We start from the raw sequence: 21,070 nt of genomic DNA, 5'->3' as shown, positions 1-21,070 counted from the left end.
GTATATAATTCAGTGGTATTTAGCGTATTCACAATGTTGTACGCTGGTTCATTCTTAGTTTGTTAGAACCTAAAGATCAGTCTGTTAACAAATCTGTTGAACATCTACCCCATTCTGAGTCATTTCTAGGTGCTCTGGAGAGTAAAGAGAAGGGAAGAATAGTTCTCATCTTCAAAAAACCTAAACCATTCTTAGGAAGATAAGAATGCAGTGAAGGAAGCCACCACTACACAGTGGACTTTCAGAGACAGCAAGAAATGATCTTTATGAAGAAACAAGCCTTCTAGATCAAGGTTTTCCCCAGTATTTAATAGATTCAGAAAACTCCGATTTTCATAGATTAAAAAAAGATCAAGAAACTAGTAAAAACAGATTGAATATTTTTTTTAAAACCCCCCAAACAAAACTACAGGGTCACAAAAATGATTCAAAAAGTAACATTAAATATCAAAGCCAGTCATTCACCATGAGTGTTTATGACAGTCTAAGAGTCCTAACACTGAGCGAGCACCACACTCTTCCTTTTTTCAGACAGGGCCACGTCCCATGTGTCTTTCTATCTCCCAGCGAGCTGGTGCAGAGCCTTGCACGAGGTGAAAAGAATGACCGAACATCATCACCCTTAAGCACAAGCAGACACAGGAAAGGGCCTGCTACACTCAGGCAGAATCTCCTACCGCTTGTCTGAAACAAGTGTCACATTATTGGAATCTATTTCTTCACTCCTACATCAAATTACTACTTAACACTAGATAATTCTATAATGGGAACAGATGAAAACTCAAAATATAAATAGGAAGGAGACAATATAGCACAGTGGTTAGGAGTACAGGCTCTGGAGTGAGACCAGGTTTGGGAATTATCAGCTATGTGACTTTGTGCGAGTACCCTGACTTTTCCAAGTCGGCTTCCTCATCTGTAAGATGGAATGCAACTACCCAACAGGAGCACCTTACAACAGGCTCTTGTGAGAATTAAAGGGCATTTCTGGGGGGTTTACTATGTGCCACAAAAAAAGGTTAGCTGGCATTATGAGACTGGGAACGCTCGAAAATCACAGCGCTCTAAAAGAGAGGTCCTGTTCCCCATCCCCATTGTCTTTGTCTTCTTTGCAAAGGTCTTTGGGCCCAACAGAACCTGGAACAGACCAGAGCAGACCAGGCAGGCAATAACCCTTTGTTGAATGGCCCAATGAATTAGGATACAGACGCATGGCAGGACTGGGAAACAATGAACAAAAACCACAACCTTTGGAAGGTTTTCCAAAGTTCAGTTGGACACTGTCTTCAGGAATGCTGGCTGTACCTGGAGCCTTGTTATTTGATAAGCCCAGGAGTTTGTTCTAAACTACATGAGGGTACAATTACCTCAAACTTCACTGTCTACATTGTCATGTGAATTCACACTATGAGTCTAAACAGGTTTTTGCTTACCATTTAGAGGGATTAAACAGCATCAGAAGAGGTTCAAATATATAAACTGAAACTGGTCAAAAAAGAATAGCCACATTTCAGAAAATATACCATTGGTGAGCTTTTTCCGTGATAAGGCTAATATTTTTTAAAAGGAGGCACAGTGAATTTACGACATTGACATTTATAGCGGTAGCTCGACGCTTACTCTTGGAGGCCCAATTATCATCCCTGTCCATCTTGTAAGTGTCATGTCTTCGTCATCTTCTAGACCCCAGCTAACTGTGCCATCTCCTACTCCTTTCTGGCCTTCTTCGAGTTCTTCCAACAGTCGGAAATTGCGAGGGACTTTTACTCCTAAAATAAATGGAAAGAAATTCAAGATACTAGCAACTCCAGGGGAACTTGTAAGCCTAGAGCTAGCTGCTCATCATCACTAGGTCAGAATAAAGATGCTTATGTGCTAAAAACTGCTGTAAGTTGTCGTACCTCAAGCTTGCTGCTTACGAAGCTATCTGTATTGACCAGCACAACCAGAAGGAAGGGGCACGTGGTTTGTTACAGGTGAAGTGACGACTACACCAGGGCTAGATGACCGAACCTAGAAAGACACCCCACCCCCATCCCTGGAGCTTTGACGAACTTCATAAAGGGTTTACAAGCCGAAATGTTGATTAATTTGGGCCCACTAGTTTGAGATGAAAACTAAAGTGCTAACAGAAGTGCCTTGGAAGAAAAGAGGCTATTTCTTTTGTTTTGTTCTTATTCTACATTTCTGAGTCCAAGGGCGTGCTCATTTGTTGGAACGACTCTCAAACTACCTTAGGAGGAACAGACGCCCTGGCCCTATCGTGTAACAACAGTGTCCTCTTGGTCAACTCAGAGTCAACAGAAGGCGGCAAGGATGAAAAACTGCAAATATTTAAGTCATAGTTTAGTTTCTCTCTTGTGAAAAAGCTAAGAGGGTAGCCAGTTCTCTGCTTTACCTGTTTCCAAAAATCCCAAAGCCTGGCAAGTAGCTCATGGAAGCAAGCACACAAACGCATCTCACAGGTTCATGCCACTGTACCTAAGTTCAGGCTGAGGCTTGCACCGCTTCTGGGTGTCTTCCAGAACAAAGTCTAGGTACTGGGGCCCAGATGGGGATGTTATTCTCCCAACCAGTCCTGCCTACCTCTCCCCCCACTCACCTCTTCCCCTGGCATTTAGACTATTCCTCAGGAAAAAACTCAGGATCCAGGCAAGTTACAAGCTTTCTTTACTGAGCCTCCAACTGGCCAGACTCTCAGAGCCAAGCAGCACTTAACATATGATTATGAAGAAAGACCCACTGGAGGGACTCAAGACTGTGGGAGGTGTTCTCTGTATATCTCAGTATTTCCCAAAGCGTGGAACACATGTTACTATTAATTCAACTGGAATAAATACCTGAGGAAATCAGGCACTTTTCTAGGCACCGGGAAATAAGCTGTGAACAAAACAAAAATGCCTGCCCTCATGGAGCTTACATTCTAGAAGGAAACAGATACAAATTATGCAAGTTATGTAGTATGACAGATGGTGGTGTTCTGGAGCAGAGAGTACTGGTGGGGGGAGTTACGATTTTAAATAGGGAACATGACTTATCGGCAGCTGAGGGGAGAGTCTTCCAGTCAGAGGAAACAGCAGGTGCAAAGGCCCTGAAGTACGACCTTGCCCAGAGTGTCAAAGAACAGCAAAGATGCCAAATGAGCTAAAACCAAGTTAGTGAGATGGAAGAACAGTAGGAAATTAGGGACTCCAACTGTTAAAAAGCCACTGGAGTTTTGAATAGAGGAATGACAGGATTTTGACTTGTTTTTAACAGGATCCCTCTGGCTGCTCTATGAAGAGTACAGTGAAGGGAGCTAGGGCAGAAACAGCTAGAAGGCTATTGTAATAATCCCAGCAAAAGATCATAGGTGTTAACAGTGAAGGAACAGGGTGATAGCAGTGAAGGTGGTGAGAAGTAGCACAGTTTTAGATATTTCAGAGGTCTGAGCTGGTAAGATTTCCTGTCAGATTGCCTATGAAGTGTGAGAGAAAGAGAAGTCAACTATGGCTCCCAGGCTTTTTTTCAGGTGGTACATGAGTGAACACTTCATTTTACAGTCATGTATTTATTTTTAAGAATAACTTATTTAGGGCAAGTAATGTTAAACTAATTTCCCCTTTATGATTATGTTAAAATTTCCCTTTTAAAATAAACATAAGCAAAAGAGTCAGCCGACTGAAGAAAAATATTAAATAGCACAGATGGTACTTGAAAGGAAACAGGAAAAATCTGAAAGCATTCTTGAATGGTCCGTTTGGAAAACACTGGCATTTTTTATCCACAGAAGAGCCAACTGGATTATTCATTTATACTGGATTAAGTCTCCTCCAGCAAACGCGAAACTGAAGGCTGTTTGTGACATTATAAGCAAAAAACCAGACAATTCAATGCCTTCTGTTTAGAAAGAGTTAAATCTTTAATAATCCTAACTAATTTGGCTTAGGAGAAAAAAAATCACTGTGCATTACTACTGCTGTTACTATTGGTTACTTTATAAGCCTGCACTAGTAAAAATGAATATCCAAATAGCACAGAATTGTACTGACAGGAAGACTGATAAATATCTGAGGTACTTGTTCACAGATGGTGTAATGGGCTGAACTGTGTCTCCTCAAGTTCATATGTTGAAGACCTAAGTGCCAGCATCTCAGAATGTGACTATATTTGGAAACAGAGCCTTTAAAGAGGTGATTAAGTTAAAATGAGGCCATTAGGGTGGGCCCTAATCCAATTTGACCGGTGTCCTTACTAGAAGAGGAAACTTAGATGCACAAGGACACAACAGGTATGCACATTTGTATGGAGTAAAGACCATGTGAGGACCCAGTGAGAAGGCAACCACCTGCAAGCCAAAAGAAATCAAACCTGCTGCTACCTTGATCTTGGACTTCTAGCCTCCAGAATTCTGAATTTCCATTGTTTAAGCTACCCAACCTGTGGTATTCTGTTATGGCAGCCCTAGTAAACTAATATAGATGCTAAGTAACATCTTAAGAAACCTGGATAGATGGTGACAGCAGTTATCTCTAGGTGCAAGGATTATGGGTGGTTCCAACCCCCCCTTTCCATATTTTCTAATTTTTTTAAAAACCACGATTGTGACTTACTTCCCTCTGTATGACAGACTCTAGGTCCATCCATACCTCACTACAAATAACTCAATTTCATTTCTTTTTATGGCTGAGTAATATTCCATTGTATATATGTACCACATCTTCTTTATCCATTCATCTGTTGATGGACACTTAGGTTGCTTCCATGTCCTGGCTATTGTAAATAGAGCTGCAATGAACACTGTGGTACATGACTCTTTTTGAATTATAGTTTTCTCAGGGTATATGCCCAGTAGTGGGATTGCTGGGTCGTATGGTAGTTCTATTTTTAGTTTTTTAAGGAACCTCCATACTGTTCTCCATAGTGGCTGTTATCAATTTACATTCCCACCAACAGTGCAAGAGGGTTCCCTTATCTCCACACCCTCTCCAGCATTTATTGTTTGTAGATTTTTTGATGATGGCCATTCTGACCAGTGTGAGATGATACCTCATTGTAGTTTTGATTTGCATTTCTCTAATGATTAATGATGCTGAGCATTCTTTCATGTGTTTGTTGGCAATCTGTATATCTTCTTTGGAGAAATTTCTATTTCGGTCTTCTGCCCGTTTTTGGATTGGGTTGTTAGAGTCTGTCATACAGAGTGAAGCAAGTCAGAAAGAGAAAAACAAATACCGTATGCCAACACATATATATGGAATCTAAGAAAAAAAAAAAGGTCATGAAGAACCTAGGGGCAAGACGGGAATAAAGACGCAGACCTACTAGAGAATGGACTTGAGGATACGGGGAGGGGGAAGGGTAAGCTGGGACGAAGTGAGAGAGTGGCATGGACATATATACACTACCAAACGTAAAATAGATAGCTAGTGGGAAGCAGCCGCATAGCACAGGGAGATCAGCTCGGTGCTTTGTGACCACCTAGAGGGGTGGGATAGGGAGGGTGGGAGGGAGGGAGACCCAAGAGGGAAGAGATATGGGGCTATATATATATGTATAACTGATTCACTTTATTATAAAGCAGAAACTAACACACCATTGTAAAGCAATTATACTCCAATAAAGATGTTAAAAAAAAAAACAAAAATAACACCACGATTGTGTCATTTGATCAACAAAACACTTAGGAACCATGTCAACCAAACTGCACTTGCTATTCGCTTTGCCTGGAACACTCTTCCCCAGATAAGTTACATCAGTCATGCTTCCTCACCTTCTCTAGGGCTTCAGTTATATGACAACTGATTGAAATAAGGATCAAGGATTCTCTGAGAGTGGGAATCTCACTTCATAGTATTCCCTAAGTGACTAACTTTAAGTAGTCTGTGTTCTTTAGTGTTACCAAAACTTGTTCAAGTCAAATGATCAACAGCAAAATACAATAGCTCCCATGGCTAAGCCCTTCACTCTTGAATGAAGTTATACATGTGACCTCTATTTCAAGTTGCTCTCTTCGGCAAGATAAAAAATGTGCTTTTTTTTCTTTTCTTTTTTTGTCTTTTTTTGCTGCTCCTCGGTTTGCAGGATCTTAGTTCCCCAACCAGGGATTGAACCCGGGGTCCCAGCAGTGAAAGCGCCAAGTCCTAACCACTGAACCGCCAGGGAATTCCCCCAAATGTGCTATTTTTTGTGACAGATCTTTAAATCAGGTTGGATTATTTCAGGTGTAACTGTTCCTCTTTTAAACTTTAGCAAAGAACATCCTTATAGGTGGAAATGTTTCCTCTTCATCTAACAACCAGGTCTGATTAGGAAATCTTTTTTTTTTTTTTTTAATTTTTTGGCCACGCTTCGCGGCATGTGGGATCATAGTTTCCCGACTAGGCAACGAACCCGCGCCCCCTGCACTGGAAGCACAGAGTCTTAACTGCTGCACCGCCAGGGAAGTCCCCCTGATTAGGAAATCTTAATCCAAATATCACAAGCTCATTGCTATTAGTTTCAAATCAGGTAGTGAATTCAAGTTATATCTTTCTGATGCTTGATTTTTTTACTTCTGAAGTAGGGGAAAATATTATATTAGTAATGAATCTTGCACTTCCAACAGGTATTTCCATTGGATTAGACATTTAATTACTTAAAAACAAAGCATGCAAAGCTCATATACACAACTGAACAACAACAAAAAATGAGTCACTTAAACTTATTTTAGGTTAGTATTTGGAACAGTAAATGAGCACCACAGAGGACAAAGTCAGCTTTTTGTTGTTACTTCGGTACTGACATTACAGGATGATTCAATTTGATTCAATTATAAAACAGGCATCAAAACAGCTTAATAAATGAAATACTCTGGATTGGCCAGCATCTATTAGGCAGTCTAGAAATATTCCAAGCAGGAGTTGGGATATACATATGAATACCAGAATAATTGTACTATATATTGATTAATTATGATAAGCATTTATTCCATTTGAATAGCAGTTCTCAGCTTTTTTGGTCTCAAGACCCTTTTACACTCTTAAAAATTATTGAAGACTTCAAAGAGCCTTTGTTTATGTGGGTTATAACTATTGATATTGGCCAAATTAGAAAATTAAAACTGAGAAATTATAAAAATATTTAATTCATTTACAACTAACTACAACCAACCATTATGTGTTAAGATAAATAATATATAACTATATTTTTCAAAGAACAAAATTAAACTAGTGAGGAGACTGGTATGGCTTTGCAGATTTCTTTAATGTCTGGCTCAAAACAACAGGAAGTGTTAAGAACTGAGGTGAGCTGGAGAATACACGTCCTGTCTAAAGGGGACAGTCACTCCTCTGCTCTGGCCAAATGTCTGTGGGTCAGATTCTGCTTATGGGACACCACTTTGCAACATCCGAGGTCACCTAATTGTTCTCAAAAATCCCTTTGAGCCCTAATATCCTAGGTTTAGCTCAGAGGATATTTTAAACCCTCTGAGGGTAAGAGTAAGGAAAGGTTGATAAACGTTGTAATCTGGCATTGGGCAGTTAAGTACTCAGTTAACCTTTATTTAGCAAAATGTCGAAGAATTTAAGTCCACGAAGTGGATAGCTCTTATTTTTTTCATTTTATTTTAAAAAATTATTTATTTATTTGTTTGTTTGTTTATTTATTATTATTTTTGGCTGCATTGGGTCTTTGTTGCTGCATGCCGGCTTTCTCTAGTTGTGGCGAGCGGGGGTACTCTTTGTTGCGGTGCACGGGTTTCTCATTGCGGTGGCTTCTCTTGTTGCGGAGCATGGGCTCTAGGCACACAGGCTTCAGTAGTTGCGGCACACAGGTTCAGTAGTTGTGGCGCATGGGCTTAGTTGCTCCATGGCATGTGGGATCTTCCTGGACCAGGGATCGAACCCGTGTCCCCTGCACTGGCAGGCAGATTCTTAACCACTGCGCCACCAGGGAAGTCCCTGGATAGCTTTTAAAGAGGACTGTTACTTTTTAATTCATTTTTCCTAAGCCATAAACTTTTATTTTCACTCAGAAATTGATTAAAAGCGAAGTCTGGGGAATAACTACAGCTAGCAGAAATCAGGAACTGCAAAAATTTACAAATTATGCAGTGATTCATTTAGCTTTTTTTGATATTTAAATAGAAGTGGCTGATTAGCACCTGGTTAGCTGGTATACTGAACTCTATCTAGTAAGGAACCATCTGGTTAGCTGGTATACTGAACTCTATCTAGTAAGGAACCATCTAGGGTTCACCATGTTTAATGTGTGTAAAACTGAGCTCATTTCACCTTTACAACCAAAATCCACACATTTCAGGACTGCAATTTTTTAAAATGTTAGCTACGCTTGTTACCTGTTTGTCAAAATTTCCCTACCCATAAATTTGTTAGTAATATATATGTACACACACTTTCTTTCAGTACAATAATTATCAAACACTTATCCAACACCATGCTAGACCTTATTGGGGATATGAAAGAAATAAAAACAGGAGCTTCCCAATCAGAGTATAAAGTCTCACTATGGAAACAAGATACACATACAAAGTTCAATAAAACAAAACAGTATTAGAACGTATGAGAGAAATATAATCACAGGACGTTTCTTAATCTTTGAGGGGTCATATACCCCTCTGAATTTTATGAAAGCTAAAGAGGTGGGGCCATGTTACTAAGAGGACTTTATCCTGAGGGTAATTAGTGGGGAGCTGCAAAAGGCTCTGAGCAGGGCAAGAGATAAGGCAAATCTCCCAGGTAATGTTCAGGATGGGCTGAAGGATTAGAGGCCAGGTTAGGGATGTGTTACTACCAACATCTCAGGATACAAAGCCAGAAGCATTTGCTTAGAGCAAATACTTGTGACAACGGCACAAGTTATCGAACTTCTTATAAGCTGAGGTAGGTGGGATGTTAAAAGAGATTTAAGGCAGCACATATTAATTTGTATGACTGGGGTGATGGTTCCCATTTTTATAAAAAAAAATTAAAACAACTGGCCTTTACATGGTAGTCTTTAGATAAATACTCGTTGAAAAATTAAAAAATTGAGCAAAGGATAAAAAGGTATGCACACTCCATTTTATAAAAGATAAACACAAAGTCAACCCATGCTTCCCCGTATGTGTATACTCACATAAACAATCTTTAGATGCCACGGAAGTAGAATCACAAACGTAAGGATAGCTGGTTGACCACTCTATTATTTTTTTTTTTTAAGATTTTTTTTTTTTGATGTGGACCATTTTAAAAGTCTTTATTGAATTTGTTACTATACTGCTTCTGTTTTATGTTTTGGTTTTTTTGCCGCGAGGCATGTGGGATCTTAGCTCTCCCTGCACTGGAAGGCGAAGTCTCAACCACTGGACCGCCAGGGAAGTCCCGACCACTCTATTTTAAAAAGGCTGGTCAGAGTAATGGCGAAGTTACCTCCCACAAATGAGAATCAGAGTATAATTTAGAGAAAATTCTATAATCTCTCAGCAGAGGGTTAAGACCAGGAACCTAGGCTCAAATCCACGCTCTGCAACTTTCCAGCAATCTAGCTGGGTGACTACGCCAAGTTACCCATGACCCTCAGCGTGACAGGGATCCCGACACTCCTTGCCTCTACAAGTGGTGAGGAAGAACCAATGAGGTAAAACCTATAAAAGCACTTTGTGTAATACCTGGGACAGAGATTGAATCCCTTCATCGGCACTGTACTATCCATCGTAGTATAAAAAACAAAAACCCTCACTTGATCCCATATCCCCTTCTAGCTACCATCTCATTTCTTTGTTCATTTTTAGCAAAAAATCTCAAAAGGGCTGTCTAGACCCCTTGTTTGCAATTCTTCACTCTACTTGCACCTACTCCAATCAGGCTTTTCTAGCTAGTCACTCTCCCAAACTGCTCTTGTCAGGGGCACCAAGCAGCACCCTCTAGCCAAATCCTGTGGTCAATTCTCAGTCCCAACCTCAAGTTCCTGGAGCTCCCAGCAGCACCCATAACTCCCTCCTGTAACTCTCTTCCCTTAGCCTCAGGCTCTCTTGATACCTCACTAGTTGATCGGCCTCACTTCCTTGACCTCCAAACACTGGCTGCCAGGCCTCAGGGCACAGCCTACTGACCGCTGCTTTCCTGTCTACTCCCCAAGTGATTTTACCCAGACCAAGGAAGCTTAATAACTCTCCAATTTATATTTCCAACTAACTGCCTTCTACACATCTCCGTTTATATGCCTCATAGGCCTCTCCAACTTCAAACAATTCCAAACAAAACTCCCTTGCACTCCTCAAAAAACAAAAAGTACCCACTCTTCGATCTCAGTATATAGCACAAACAGATTTCTCTGGCTAGAAATCTTGGAGTTATGATAAGAAATCTTTCTCTTACACCCCGTATCTAACCCAATTCCAAATATATCCCAAATACAATCATCTTCACCATTCCCACTGCAACCACTGTTAAGTTAGATCCCATCACTCCCCTTCTCAAAGTCCTCCACTGGCTTTCCCTTACAACTAGCATCCAAACTCCTTACCTCGCCTACAGAGCCCTACCTGTTTCTCCAACATCATTTCCTGCCACCCTTTCCCTTGCTCCTCACCCTCCTTCAGCCATACCATCCTTTTTGAAGTTCCTGAATAGGCAACCTGACTTTGCTTTTGCACTTGATGTTCCCTCACCCCAGAATTCTCTGTCCTCGAGCTGGGAATGGCTGGCTGGCTGGCTCCCTTATTCTTCATCTAAGCTCCAACTTCCCATTCCCTTATCTTGCTTTATTTTTCTTCACAGCATCATTACCACTTGACATTTTCAGTGTATTCTCTTGCACTTCATTAGTTGTTTACTGTCTGTCTCTCCCATGTGAACATAAACTCCCTGAGAGTAAAACTTCGTCTGTTTTGTTCACTGCTGAATTTCCAATACGTCAAAGAGTGCTTTGCCAAAGCATGTACTCAAATGCTTGCTGAATGAATGAACGGGTGGCCGGGTGTTAGCTAGGGATGTTATTTCAGAATGAATAATGCTCTATGTCACAAAATTCTAACTCTGGTTTATTTCTGGAAATACAGCAGGGAAACATTCATAGCACTATTAAAAGGGAGTCTAATATTATAAGATTATCAAAGGGGCTTAGTATGGATTTCAAATAGCCCAAGAAAAGTTATACATTAAATTTTGAATATGATGATCTTAAGAAGAAACACAAATCTTCAATTCGGAGCTGGGCAGTCTGCGGAGGTCCTCTTAGAGCCCCCTTACCCCCAACCCCACGCTCCTTTACCTTCACACAATGTCTGTGCTGTACCTTTTCCTTTTCTTTAAATTTCATTTTCTTTCTTTTTTTGTTGTCTGACTCACTCTTGGAGCTTCTCAAGTTAGAGTTGTGACTCATTCAATTCTACCTCCCCAGAATCTGGTATGCTACCTGGCATGTCATGGTACTCAATAAATGTTTCCTGATTGAAGAAAAGGCAGTACCTCTTCCTTTCCTACTGTAACCTCTCATATGGTCTACTGTGGCCAAAATACTGGACACTGATCCATATAACTGAGATACCTAAGCTTCTTTGTTTTGAGATAATTAAAATTTGATAAGTAATTTTTTAATGAAGTGTGATCAAGACTTTTAGAGAAACTTTTTTGTAATGAGGGAAAACTGGTTTTTTTCCCCAAACCACACAAGTCAAGGATTCTTCATTACAAATTGAACTTTGTTTCATAAAATATATATGAAAGCATGTTACTGATATTTCAAACCATTTAGAAACTGCATACAAAGTTAATACATCAATATTTTCTACAAAGCAAGAGCATTTAACTCCAAATGACCCTTGTTCTAGAACCTCAGGGGCTACCCCAGGGACATAAATCCAAATATTGGTGGAGTTCAGAGCTCCGGCTGACCTTGTGAGTGTATCAGTCACAGGGAGGACTTCATTCCATCCCAAATGGAGAGAATAAGCTCAAAATCATGATACGTTAAACAAAAGACTTCAGTGAATATATTAAAAATTAAATCCATATATGTCAAAAACCAGAAGCATAACAGATCAGAAAAACTCAGTGATACTCTAACATATTTTCTTCCTATGGCACTTTAATCCACTGAATCAAGCTAAATTTCAAGATTCCTAAAATTTGTGTGTTAATCTGACACCTAAAAGGCAGCTGAAGGAACAGCTTCAGAGGCAATATAGAGGATGTAAAAATGGACTCTTGTTAATCTTAATAAACTATAACTATTAAAAGGTTAACTATGAAAATGTTAAGATAACTCTACCAAGGTGCTAAAATAACGCAGTAACACAAGATTTTTAAAAAGAAAACATTTGTTCCTGTTACTTCAGAATTCTTCTTTCCAGAAGGATTTTTCCTGGATTTGTGTCAGTATCAAAAGTCAGCCAGTTTTTCTCCTGGCTAAATATAAACTGAAAAGTCAGCAGCTGCAGGATATTACAAAGAAAATATGACAACCAAGTTAAAAAAGTATGAATATTTGATAGGGTTTTACACCATGTCCTAGTAAAACATTTAATGCAGTAATTTGAAACACAGCAACATATTAAAATATTTGTGGTACAAAAAGGATTTTGAAGCCCTTTAAAACATCTTTTTGGGAAAAACATTGCCACAAAGCAGCGGCTATTACAGCATGCCAACCTTGGAAAACCCTGGCCTGGCCTCGGTCTTGATTTAAAATGGCAGAGCCTCACAGGTTTCTCCTGGAAAGAAAGCTGCTAGTTGAAACTGGTTTGGTTGCCCATTCAGGGAAGACAGTGAACTAAGCTAGGAGTCTGGTGCTGCTACCATTCTGAAAATAAGGAGGCCTGGAAGGTGATGCACCTGGATTAAACGTTCTTGAAAAGTGGGCATAAAGTCAGGGGCAGGTAACTTTTGTTTCTGAGCAACTGGCAAGTGCAGTGCAGTCTGAGTGCCTGGTTAGGGCCTGTCCAGAGGAGCATATTTCTTCTCTCCTATACAACAATGATTCTCCAAGTATGGTCCCCAGACCTGCAGCCTACACATCACCTGGGAACTGGCTAGAAATGGAAATTCTCAGGCCACACACCAGAACACTACACTACATTACACCATAGAACTATCGAATCTGAAACTGAGGGTGGAGCCCAGCAATCTAACAAGCCCCCCAGGTGATGCTAATGTATACTAGTTTGAGAATCACTGATCTAGGGGAAGAAAGAGCGGCAATCTATCATTCTTTACAGTCCAGACAATGTGACAAAAAACAGCTGGTGACAAGATGCAAGACCCTGTGTTTCTCTGCTGCTAGGGTGACCAAGGTCAAAGATCAAATTTTCTCTGAAAGGGGTGGAGACAAAGAATAAGGTGTGGTAAGTGTCTCAGGACAGTCAGGGAAGGAGAGAAAGAGTTAATTCTATGCTAAAGTCCCTCTATAAATGCCAACTAATCAGGACAAGAGCTTTCCTTTTTGAAAAGCTGAACAGGCACTTTTGCTTCTGCCCTATCTCCAAATATGTCAAATTTATATATTTGGCTACATCAAGATGAGACCCTGGATTAATTCACTGCAACATTCAATATTTATTGAGCACCTACTCTATGTCAGGGACTATGTGGGTGCTAGGGACATAGCAGAGAACAAGACAGAATCCTGCCCTACTGGAAAGGCACAGAAAATGTGGAAAAACAAACAAGAAACCTTCAGATAAGGTTAAGCACTTTAGAACAGAACAGAGATGTGGTAATGAGTGAGAAGACTATATTGAAAGGGGTGGGCAGGGATGGACTTTCTGGAGAGCTGAGACCTGAAGAAGGAGAAGCAGGCAGTCACAGGCAGGCAGAGCATTCCTAAAAGGGGAAGAGCAAGAGTATAGGTGTGCATATCACGTGAGCTCAGGGGTAGGCAAGGCCAAGACCATGGAAGCCCCTGTGGGCCATGGAAAAGAGATGGATTTTATTCTAAGTGCAGCAGGAAGGGCTTTCTGCAGAGAGTGGCAGTTTCTGTCTTCTTGTCTGTAAAAAACCATTCTGCCTCCTCTATAGAGAATGGATTAGAAAAGGGCAAGACTGGAAGCAGGAGGCTTTTGCAGTCTTTTAGGCAAGAGAAAGGTGGTACTGGTAGGACAAGAACGACAATAATGCCGATGGAGAGCAGGAGGATTTGGCATCTATTGTGGGGTTACACCTACTGAACTTGTACGGGGTGAACGTGACAATGAAGAAAGAATCATACTTGGTGTCATTAGTATCCACCCATGAAAGAACTAATCCACCAAGGCAGGAATGTCAACAGACCTGCCAATGGCTGAAGGAACTCGAGATGCCTAGCTGGAGAACAGGCAAGGGGGGCTGGAAAAATGCTAATATGGCCAAGGGCATATGTCGTGGAGCAGAGCTGTCCCAGTTCTGTACCCTGGTTTGCAAGTCACTGGCTCTGAGCTTCAGGCAAGTCATTTCTCCTCTCTGGGCCTCAGTTTCCTCACCTTCACAATAGATACCTGCTTCAAAGCGTTGCTGTCAGAAACGAGATGATGTATTTAATACAGTGTCTACCCATAGTTAGCCTTAGAAGTGCAGCTTAAAAAGAAGTCTAAAGGGCTTGCATGTCAATGAAGACAAGGACTGACTTTGTACATGACATGAGGGGGCCCTAAGCCCAACAAGTGTTGAGTTATTGATTGTCAAGTATAAGCAAGAGCAAGAAGTGGCCTTCATTCTCAGTAGACAGCACACTACCCAGAATGGGTAAAATGTGGCCAGGGATGCTATAAAAAGAGTTCCTGCTACAGGTGGCAGACTCTTCTCATTAAAGCCTGTTCTCTCATCAAGATTAAACATGCCAAGACTGAGGAAGAGCACATGCCTGAATCCATGCCTTTCCATTTCCTTCCTAAGGCACTGGAGCAGGTTGGGGAAGGAAGTGGAGTCAAAACCCCCTGGGCTCTAATCTTAGTGTCACCACTCCTCAGCCAGCCACCAATCTCCCTCAGGAATATTGGGGGGCCAATACTTCCCCTGGTGAGCTCACTAGGTTGTGGAGAGTTGGATGAGATGACATAGCAGGTTAAATCGAAGTACTAGGAAACCTCTAAACCACTATACAGAATATAAAAGTAACAGTGTTAACATCTCTACTTCACCAAATGTGCTGCTCTATACTTCCCTGGGGCCTTTCAGAATTAAAGAGAGGATTCCTGGGACTTCCCTGGTGGTGCAGTGGTTAAGAATCCGCCTGCCAATGCAGGGGACACGGATTCGATCCCTGGTCCGGGAAGATCCCACATGCTGCGGAGTAACTAAGCCTGTGAGCCACAACTACTGAGCCTGCACTCTAGAGCCTGTGAGCTGCAACTACTGAGCCCGCATGCTGCAACTACTGAGGCCGCATGCTGCAACTACTGAAGCCCGTGCGCCTAGAGCCCTTGCTCTGCAACGAGAGAAGCCATCGCAATGAGAAGCCCGAGCATTGCAACTACAGAAAGCCCGCACGCAGCAACAAAGACCCAACGCAGCCAAAAATAAATAAATAAATAAAGGTGTCTACTCTTTAAAAAAAAAAGAAAGAAAGAAAGAAAGGATTTCTGACTTTACATTTTCTATTCTACATTTATCAAACTACTGTAGAGCTACACTTCAGGTGAGAGGGAGGGAGGGAGCAAGAGAATATGGTGGGGGGAAGAGGGTGGTTTTAAAGTTATTGTGAAAGGGAAAATCATGATCATCAAATTGACCCTGGCAATCCATAAGAGGAACAATAGATTGTAGTGGCCCAACAAAGCGTTTCCCCTCCATCACTAGAGCAGACTGCTGTTTCTTCAGCTGAGTACAACATGAAGAAGTTCTCTTGAAAGCAGGGCCCATGTTGTACAGAAGGCACTTAGCTACAACCGGCACAACAAGATGCTCACACAGTGAGACACACGGGAACGAGACCAGCTAAGAGACTACAGGTTCTCATCTGCCAGCTCCAGCTCTTTCTAGGCAACTCCCTTGAATGGAATGGAAGACTACGTAACCTCCACTGCCCATTTGGTTAAATGTTCGTAAGAGGAGTGAGTGTATGTGGCCACTCCAACGTACGCAAATTTAAAATGTAAAGGGCTTACTTTGCTGGCACTCCGTTTCTGGTTTACTGTCAGGGCAGCCTGTGGGATGCTGGGTGAGAGGAAAGATCTGGCAGCCAAGGGCTACTCTTTGAGGCCCTGCAATCCTGGCCAAGGCAGGAGGAAGTCACCTGTCACAACACGAGCATCCTGAGGATTCCAGTGGGTTTTCCACAGTTCCACCCTCTAAGATCTATGAGGAAATCACACACTGCAGAAGCAAAGGAGGTGGGAAGCTGTTGTCACCAAGTGTTGAAAGCAGTGACCACAAAAAACTAAGTTCAGCCCTTACAGGAACTCAAAGGCTTCACAGCTGTTTCCTGGCAACCAGGGGCACAGATTAATCAAGAGGTTTGTTCTAAACCTGTCTAAGGAAGGTCTCAGGGCCCCTGACCACACCTGAAAGACTTCTCAGGGTTAGAAAGCAGAGAGGCCTGTACACTCATTTTAGTTTAGCCCAAATATGATCTGTCTGCTCCCTCCCTTAGTACTCTGCACTCCTCTCACTGCCTGGGAGCACTGGTCAGATCTTGTCATTCCTCTCTTTTTAAGACTCTCATTCATTCATTCAACACACATTTACTGAACGTCTACTTCAGACCAGGTACTTGTTCAATGGCTTTCTTCCACACTGAATAAAATCCAAACTCATCTCTCTCCAACTCATCTCTTTAACAAGCCTCCCTTGCACACGGCGGCCTTTAGCTTGTTCTTTCAACATGCCAAGCTCAGTCCTGCCACAGGGCCTTTCCACTCAGTCTCCCCGTCCCCTGCCTGTGACACACACTGTTGGCTCCTTCCATCATTTGTCTCAGTTCAAATACCCCCTCTTGGAGAAGCTTTCCCTGACCACCTCTCCAGATACTACATCACACAATTTCCTTCATAGCGTTTACTGTTATCTGAAATCTTAATTATTTACTCCTTTAATGGGCTTCTCCCTGACTTGAATAGAAGCTCCTCAAGGACAGGGGCCATGTCCATCTTGTTCACTATTCACAATGGGACACAGCAAATTCTTAATAAATACCTGCTGAATAAACAGACAAAGGAGTTCTGGGAAGCCCATTTGAAGGCACCTCAAAACCTCTTCCATGTTATCTAAACCATGCCAAGTGCTCTTGTATGCCACTAGACAGCAGCTGACGATGGTTTATCTGACCACCACAGCATTTATGAAGCACTCTTCAACTGGCAGGGCTTCAAGAAGTTAGAATTAAGGAGCTGTTAAACCGGATTATAGGTAGCCAATCTCAAGTGATTGCCAAGGGGCTGAGCTGCGAAGCCACCACAACGCTGGCTGCTGCAGGCACAGTGTACCCCCTGTTCGGAGCAACCTGGCAGGGGTGTTATTCTCGTGAGATGTTTCCCACAGCAGTCTGGCCTGACTCAGCCTCTCTCTTCTGAGAATGTCTGTGGCAGTCTCTTGGTAAATGAACTGACTCAGCACTGTTCCAACTGAAACCAACCCTAGGAAAAAGATGTGTGGTTTCCTCATCCTCCAGGAAGACCCCACTGCTTTCAGTGTAAAAGGCAGCTTGGGGTAGGTGACTTCAGTCAGATCCCCTACTTCCAATTCCTTCTATTCCCACTCTAACAATCAAACAAAGATGGCCCCTTGGGATACTGGAGGAGTAACATCCTGGAAAGACAGACCCCCCTCACCCTGCTCGCTTTGGGTCACCAACCCTCTCCTAACAGCGCTGCTGCGGCCTTAAACAGCTGCAGGATTTCAGTACCCAGGCAGGTGGTCCTGTGCGTTTCCTCCATCAGACGTCACCCACTGTCACCTCATCTGGGAGGACTTCACTGGCCAATTTCACTGCCAGGCACCTCAGGGGACACCCTCCTCACCAAAACGGGGACACTCTGTTACTCCCAAATTCTGCACGTCCAGAATCTGACCCTCTGGCCTCATCAGCCCCTCTGCGGGACCTTCCCCAGACAATCATCACCCTGCCTCTTCCAGAAGGCCATCTGAGTCCATCCCCTGATGACCAGCTGTGAGTGTTAGCTCTGAAACAGATCCTTCAGGCTTTGATCCTCTGGTGCATCTCAGGAACACAGAGCAGTGAATCCAGTCTCAAAATCTATGCTCCTTCCCTTCAGCTACCAGGGCCTGGAAGAACTCCCCCTGGCCCACAGTGTAGCCCCCTCCTTCCCTCTTGCACCTCAGCTTTCTTCTCCAGTCACCCAAGACTTCCCATTTTATTTGTTCCTCTCCCCATAACCCATCCAGCCACTGGGGAACTTCTGAGCTGAACTCCCATATGTTACCAACACCCGAAGGAGTGGGAGAGAGACAGTCTCCGTAAAACAGACACTCCTAGGGTACGCTCCCCTCACCCAACAAAGGAGATTTTTCTTCTCTAAAAAGAACATCTCTGAAACCTGACCTTTTCCCACTCTCACCCACTGCATGGGGCTCCCTTCCCCAGACAGACACCTCCAGGGCTCCCAACTCATCTGTTCTTCACCCAGTATCGCAAGCTTCCACTAACCGCCCTACTCGGAGCTTGCCTCCTAAAACCTAACATCTATCCCTTCAACTAGAGGCCTGGTAACGATGGGGTCATTTCACTTTCAGCTGCTCCAACCAAATCCCTCTGGAATCTGAGAAATCCCTTTCCCCTTCTCACGTATCCTATGGAGATGCCCTTCATCCCCCCCAAAAGCAGCAACCCCAAGACTCCCCCTTTCTAATCAACATAAAAATTTCCTCACCTAACCCAATCCCCCAAACTAACACTGGAGCCCTGCCCTTTATCAATGCGGGATCCTCTCAGTCACCCCTCAGGATGCTGTTTTCTTCCTTCATCCATCCTGAGGGGCTTCTCCGAAGTCCCCGCCAAACGGACATCCCAAGGCTCCTCCCCCCACCCGGACACCCATCACCCAAATAAAGGACTTCCATCCATTTTGGGGCGCCTCCTCGTTCTCTAGGGAACCCCTCGATCTCCCCTAAAGAGCCGCCAGCCCCGGTCTCCTCGGGAGTGCCTCTGGGCTCGCCCCTCACCCTCTCTGGCCGCTCCGCAGCGCCGCGGGACCCGGCCCTTCCTCTCAACAGGGCCCTCACGCCGCCCGGGGGAGTCTCTGGGCCTCGCCGCGCCGCCCACAGGCCCCACAGGCCCCTCAGGCCCCCGCCCGTGCTTCCGGCCACCGCCTGCTCCTCCTCCCCACTCAGGCCGCCTGGGTCGCCGCCACGGGGCCCAGGGGACAGAGGCATCGCAGAGGCCCTAGCCCCGCAGCAAGGGCCTTCGCGGGTCCCCGGCCCCCGGCCCGAGCCCATGCCCCCTCGGCCGGCCGGGTCCGGCGCCCCCGCTCACCCGAGCCCGTGGTGGCTGCCATCTTGCGTCGCTGTCGCTCAAAGGCCGGCCCCTTCTTCACCCCCAACCCGTTCTACGGGCTCTTCTGCGCATGCGTGTGCGCACACGCAGACGCCTCTGCTGACGCCCGCTCCGCAGACTGCGCGACCCATTGCCGGGAAGGTATTTTTTCCTGCCCTTTTAGAGAGAGGAAATGTTTGCGTGCGTGAGGGCCCAGCAACCTGCAAGGCCCTCCAGGCTCTGGTGCGAGGGAGGTATTGAGGTGCTTGGTGGGGAGGGCAAGGGTGATCGGACTTGGAAGGGTGTGACTGTGAAAGAAAAAGAAAGCTTTAAAAAAGCGCCTATTGTCACAACCTATAATGGAATATAATCTGCAAGAAAACCCCACCAAAAAACAAAAACCTAAATCACTATGCTGTACACCTGAAACTAACACAATATTGTAAGTCAACTATACTTCAATAAATATAAGTAAATAAATAGATACAAGTTTATAATATTTTTAAAAAGCACCTATTTTGCCTGGGGCATTTTCCTATCTAGTTGGATCCTCACAACAACATCCCTACCAGGTCGGGATTAAAGTGAAAAATGAAGGCGAGAGGTGTTAAGCCATTTATCTAAACTCAGCTGTTAAATGACTGAGTCAGAATTTGAACCCAGGCCAGATGTCTTGCTTCCAAGATCGATGCTCCCAGGCCAGAAGGGGCTTGTAGAAGGGCAGCTAAATGATTTGGGGCATTAAGGTGGCAGGGAAAGCATTCACTCATTCATTCATTCGTTCACTCTTTCACTCAATCCATTCATTCCATCGAACAAATATTTACTAAGCATCTACTATGTGCCAGACGCTGTCATAGGTGCTGGGGATGGATATACATCCCTGAAGAAGCAAGCTCCTGCTCTCATGGGCTTAGATTTTAGTCGGAGACAGGAAGCAAATAAACAAATAGGGAAAAACATAACTATAATAGGATAGAGAGTAAACCAGAGAAGAAGTGGTCAGGGAGGGCCTCCTATGGAAGTCACATTTCAACAACGACCTGAATGATGAGAAGGAGGTAGAGGGAATGGCATGTGCAAAGGCCCTGGAAACATATACTTGCAAATGTTAAATCCAAGAAGTGACTCCTCCTCTATGACAAATGGTCTGAGAAGCTCTTATATGGATATGGAAACAGGCTGAGAGAGGTGAAAGGATTGCCTCAAGGCAACACAGCTAAACATTGGCTGAGAAAGGACCAGGACTTTCAGTACAGAGGAACAAGGAAGCTGGAAGCCTTCACCCAGTGCATCCAATTCATCACTTGTTCTGACAGAATGCCTCCTAAGCATCTCTCTACTCCATCCACTTGTCTCTCACTTGGATGATCCCAGCAGCTTCCATTCTTGCCCCCATGTTCCATTCACCTAAACCTTTCAGTATCTCCCCATTCCCATGGGATAAAATACAGACTCTACAAATTGACCACAGAATTATCATCCAACAATGACAATCAGCAGATTGAAAGGGGGCCTCGTATGACCTTGCTGGGACAACAACCAGGAATCTCCAGGGCAAACCACGGTGGTTAGCCACCCTACCCACAATGCCCTGCACCTAGGCCAGGACTAGGATGGGGCCAGTGAGGGGTCTAGGGCGCCAAATTTAAGGAGGCTTTCACTCTCCGATCCAGGCTCTGCACTTGCACCACCCTTCAAATGC

The 21,070-nt window shown here is 43.6% G+C and overlaps 1 protein-coding gene across 3 annotated transcripts in view; it reads right to left on the bottom strand.

The window, feature by feature from the left end:
* The window catches only part of UBE2V1 (ubiquitin conjugating enzyme E2 V1), a 30,530-nt gene extending 11,081 nt beyond the window's left edge, over nucleotides 1–19,449 (bottom strand). For 2 of the 3 annotated variants that reach the window (XM_059895789.1, XM_059895790.1), the window contains exons 1-2: nucleotides 19,366–19,449; nucleotides 1,621–1,769 (exon numbers count right to left, since the gene is read on the bottom strand). In XM_059895789.1, coding sequence (XP_059751772.1) covers nucleotides 1,621–1,769; nucleotides 19,366–19,387 — 171 coding nt within the window. In that variant the 5' untranslated portion in view covers nucleotides 19,388–19,449. Of the gene's footprint in view, nucleotides 1–1,620; nucleotides 1,770–16,042; nucleotides 16,131–19,365 lie in introns of those variants that run through there. The other variant, XM_059895791.1, reaches the window with a different exon arrangement.
* Nucleotides 19,450–21,070: the final 1,621 nt, after the last annotated feature.

This window comes from Balaenoptera ricei, chromosome 15 (assembly GCF_028023285.1).
Source record: "Balaenoptera ricei isolate mBalRic1 chromosome 15, mBalRic1.hap2, whole genome shotgun sequence".
Classification (NCBI taxonomy): Eukaryota; Metazoa; Chordata; class Mammalia; order Artiodactyla; family Balaenopteridae; genus Balaenoptera; species Balaenoptera ricei.
Note: the sequence above shows the minus strand (reverse complement) of the source record. Positions and strands in the feature narration are given on the sequence as shown.